Below are 4,643 nucleotides of genomic sequence, written 5' to 3'. Positions count from 1 at the left end.
ATTGAAAAGAAAAAATTCTTCTAACCTACCTTTAACAGAGTTGCTTACATTGAGAAGACCCAAGAGAAGCAACAGTCTCAGATTGATAATATTTTGAAAAATCAAGCTTCTCAGCAATCTCAACTTGATGAAATCCAAGCCTCAGTGGAATTGCTTGTCTCTCTTCTATTACCTGCTGATGTCAAAAAGGGGGAGAAAGTAATTAAGTCCAAATGCAAAACTGATCAGACACTGAAGGGGAAGGATGATGAAAAAGATGACCAGGGAAACTCTGGAATGGGTGGAGGTCATGGTCAAGGTAGAAGTTTCTCATCAAGAAGAGCTGAAATTACAAGTCACAGGACAAGTTCTAATGCTGGAAAAAGAATTACTTCTGCTACTGGTAAAAGGATAAGTTCTGATGAACTTTTGGATCTTGATGAAGAATTATCAAGACAGTTATTTCTTAAGGAGAATCCAGGAATGGACTTTGAGAGTCTGATGGAAGAAGAAGCTAGACTTAAGTCAGAAAAAGTCAAATCTAAATCTGAATCTTCTGTGGGTAAAAAGAAACTTCCAAAGGTCAAAGGCATTGTGAAAAAAGAAAGAACAAATCCTGAAGCAACCAAGGCTAAATCACAATTGCAGATAGATCCAAGGTCCAAGGGCAAAGAGAAAATTGGTGAACCTATCAAGGTTTATGTGCCTCCTGTGGATGAAGAAATTACTGTTGAAGATGCTGATCTTGCTCTGACTTCAAGAAAATTTTCTAAGATAACCTCTGACATTGCTCAAGTTGTTCAGAGTCAAGATATGGTTAGTTCTGATATCTCAAAAAAGCAAGTAACCGCTGACATAGCTCAAGTTAACTTGATATCAGAAGATAAATCAAAGGAAACCTCTGACATTGCTCATGTTAAACCTTCAAAGATACTCCTACCAGGATTCACCAAAGCCAAACAGACTCATCCTTTGAAGACTGTTGTAAGTGGTTTTGAAGCAAGAGTGGTTACTGTAAAGGAAGAAAGAGATAAAACTAGATTGGGTAGTGCTGATGAAAGAAGAATACAGAACAAAACCAATGATCCAACTTCCTTAAGTGAACCAGGTATTGGAGCAACTCCTGAAAGATTGAATCAACTAGAATCTATACAGATGGTTTACCATACCTACTTGAAAGAACACATCTTGTTGTACTTCATGAAAAATGGTAGGGTTTATCATATAAGGGAAAATGCCATTCCACTGAAGTATTTTGAAGAACTGGAACATGTATTATTCTTACTTCAAATGAATGACAAAATAACAGAAAGTGCTGCAAACTATTTGAAGAGTCAAATTCAGAGACAGAAAAGGCTTTATTCTGTTAAGTCTGACAACACATATCTTCCAAAGTACAGAGATCACAAGGGTGATATTGTTGAGATGAAGCCTAACTCTGCTAAGATCATAACTACCTTTCTGGGTTACAAGGCTGTGAAATTCAATCTTGAATCTGAAAAGGCATATTTGATCAGATTGGCCTTTTCAATCTTGAGTCTGACAAGGCATATTTTAGATTCAAACCGGATAATTGTTTTGCTTAGAGATATTTACTCCTACCTTTTCGACCATCACTTTCTTCTATAAACTGCTTCTTCTTTCTTGGCAGACCATATTCAGTTTCTACATCATACAAATCGACTTCATACAGGTAAACAACCACATCCCATCGTCCTTTTCTTCTATCTTGCTATTGTACTTAATGTTTATGTCTTATGATACAGATAACTATCCACAATATTTGATCAGCTCTCTTTTATTGACGCTTCTAGAACCACATGGAAGATAAAGGCTAGAGTTACCAGAATGTGGCCTTCTGTTTCTGTCGCATATAATGGGACTGAAACAATGAAAGGATACAATTTAGTTTTACTGGATGACGTTGTAAGCCTCTAAATTTATAATTTACTTTCTTACATTTTCCAATTAATTAGACTCATATTAACCGATTTATACTACATGATATTGTCTATTTTATTGTATGATCAGGACTATCATGTTCATGTTTTTGTTTATGCTGATAACTGGAAATATCATGCTCACAAAATAGTAGAAGGTGGAGTCTTTGTTTTTTCAAATTTTTACACAAAAGAAGCTTTGGGCTCTCTCAGACCAGTGAGCTCTAAATTTCGCATCAACTTCTCGCCATCGACTAATGTTGAAAGAGTTGAAGACGACTTCATGATAGCCAGGCACAAGTTTGAATTTGTTGATTTGAGCGATTTGTTTGTTGTTGCAAACACATATGAGAAACCTGATTCTCCCAATTATTCAAGAGGTTATACTATTTTTCAAGTACTTACGTATCAATAAGTCTAACAAATTAAGTTTTTATATTAGTCTCACAAATTATTTCATTTTATACATTTATTAATCCAACATATATAATTGGTCTTGGTATGTAGATGTGATTGGTGTTTTAGTGGATTTTCAGCATGTATGGAAAATCAAAACTATGTACGGTCTGAAGGATATTTGCAAGTTCAGGATTACTGATGGAAGGTTTATATTGGACTTCTCATTGGCTAAGATTTATTGTTGATCAAACTCTGTTTTATAGAAATGGCTTTTATATTATTTAATAATCTTGAACTTACATATACAGAGATTCTCATAAGGTCATTGTACGGGGTAATCTTGTCGTGACTACTGATGCACGTGTTAGAGAGGTTAAGGCAGGATTTAAAGATGGTGAGGAGGAGCCTATAATTGTTATAGAATCAAGTACAAAGCTTAGGATTTGGAAGAATAAGTCCCATAAAATTCAATATTGAAGTAGTAAAGTGTGAGATTATTAACATGTACTAAGCATGATTTCATTTCATATGTATATACAGGTTCTCTTCAGATTAGCACACTACCCGCGTCTGAGATTTACATCAATTTGGATCATAATTTTGTTTTTTCTATGAGAAAGAGATAAACTCATTTTCATCAACTATATTTCATCTATATATCTTAAATGATTAGTTAATTATTTTTTGAAGAGCTCAAAATCATTTATCCATATTTGTATCAGGCTTCGCGAAGAAGGTTATGTACCTTCTGACAAGACAACTTCTTCTCCAACTACGACAGATGTTAAGGAGGTGGTGTCTGTCATTGAAACGGTTACACTAAAGGAGTTAAGTGAGAAAACTTCTACTGATTTTTTGAAGGTATTATTTATCTATATGCTGCAAATTTAAGATCAATGTGTAAGTTCACATATAATACATTCTGTATTTGATTAATACTGCATGCATAAATACGAAGTAGAGTTTTTTGTGAATGTAATAAATGAAAACATGTTAATGGAATGTGTAGATGAGTTTTATGTGCAAAGTAAAGGTTAAATCTGTTGAAGAAAGTGACAACTGGTGGTATGGTAGCTGCAACAAGAATGATTTTCACAAAGAAGTTAAAAAGTTCGAAGGAAAGTATCGATGTGCCAGATGCCAGAAGAATTATACAGTACCACAAAAGAGGTTATCGAGAAACAAATTCAGTCTATACTCTTATCAATATAAATCTGTAAAGTTAAATGTATATATGAACAAAAAACTGACCACCTAAAACCTCATCAACAATTCATATATCTTATTTGCAGGTTCAAGATCATTGTTCTTGCTGAAGATGACACAGAAGCTTTTAATTTTGTTTTATATGATCGTGCCGTGAAATGACTGTTGGGTAAAACAGTAACTAATCTGATGGCTGAAGGATACAATGTAAAGTACTTTAATCCCTTTAGTGTCGATTAATTTTTTTATCTAAAACATATGTTACTGTTTTTATGATTATATCAAGTTGTCTACTGATTGTAACTTTGTAGGATCCTGCATCATATCCTCCACCATTGAAGCAAATTGCAGGAAGAAAAATTACTTTTAAAGTTAAGCTCATTGATGATAACATTTAGTTAGCAGCACAGTATATTATGTTGTGGATGCATATGAATGTTCAGTTAGCACTTCTCATGTGCTTGAAGACATTGATACTGGGACTTCAGTTTCAAATTATACAAATGTGAGCTTCATGTTTCACATCTTAAAAATTTCCTGCTTATTTCATAATATACCTACAATACTATATATCCTAAAGATATTTGTTAGCTCTTGAATTTATAAATGTTTTCATACTATAACCAAAATTGCAGATAAGTGTTCCCCGTCTATCAGATGGTGCAGGCACTCCAAGTTCAGCTCTATCGACTAGCAAACGAGTTAAAAAGGTCGGTAGATTGTATAATTACCCATTATTAGATGTGATTTATCATATAAAATATACGTACAGTAGTTTATTAAATCATACTACATTAACATTATATCAATTTCCAATATGCAGGAAAAGTAAAATGTTTTGGTACCGGACTCAAGATTCATATAATCGCTTCGTTTCGAGGATTCTTGAATGAAGATTATCTCATTTTTCCATTTCAGAACTTCAATATTTATGTTTAATTTTTATTTCCATTATTGTTTACTGTTTTGCAAACAGTAACATTTTGCACGACGGTGAAGTTGAAACTTTTGGATGTTCTTCATGTTTTTGTAAATTTTTGAATTAATGGACCAATAATTTTTAATGGCTGGTAGTTTGTCCAGTAATTAGATTATTATGCTTTCCGTTATGTGGTTAAT

General features: G+C 33.3%; 1 protein-coding gene across 1 annotated transcript; it reads left to right on the top strand.

Annotated features, from left to right (window-relative positions):
• Positions 1 to 1,827: 1,827 nt before the first annotated feature.
• LOC141661199 (uncharacterized) lies at positions 1,828 to 4,356 on the top strand. The gene is made up of 10 exons (XM_074468183.1): positions 1,828 to 1,905; positions 2,011 to 2,299; positions 2,427 to 2,523; positions 2,627 to 2,745; positions 2,859 to 2,920; positions 3,009 to 3,179; positions 3,328 to 3,488; positions 3,611 to 3,677; positions 4,160 to 4,234; positions 4,348 to 4,356. Exons 1-10 carry the CDS (start codon positions 1,828 to 1,830, stop codon positions 4,354 to 4,356), a joined length of 1,128 nt encoding a protein of 375 aa, XP_074324284.1.
• Positions 4,357 to 4,643: the final 287 nt, after the last annotated feature.

Source organism: Apium graveolens, chromosome 5 (assembly GCF_009905375.1).
Source record: "Apium graveolens cultivar Ventura chromosome 5, ASM990537v1, whole genome shotgun sequence".
In the NCBI taxonomy this organism is placed as follows: Eukaryota; Viridiplantae; Streptophyta; class Magnoliopsida; order Apiales; family Apiaceae; genus Apium; species Apium graveolens.
Note: the sequence above shows the minus strand (reverse complement) of the source record. Positions and strands in the feature narration are given on the sequence as shown.

Excerpts from the sequence above, each read along its gene's own strand:
- LOC141661199 (XM_074468183.1), top strand. The coding sequence starts at position 1,828 with ATGTGGCCTTCTGTTTCTGTCGCATATAATGGGACTGAAACAATGAAA. Across the intron at positions 2,746-2,858 it reads TATAATTGTTATAGAATCAA|GTTCTCTTCAGATTAGCACA; the intron begins GTACAAAGCTTA and ends ATGTATATACAG. Across the intron at positions 3,180-3,327 it reads CTTCTACTGATTTTTTGAAG|ATGAGTTTTATGTGCAAAGT; the intron begins GTATTATTTATC and ends TGGAATGTGTAG.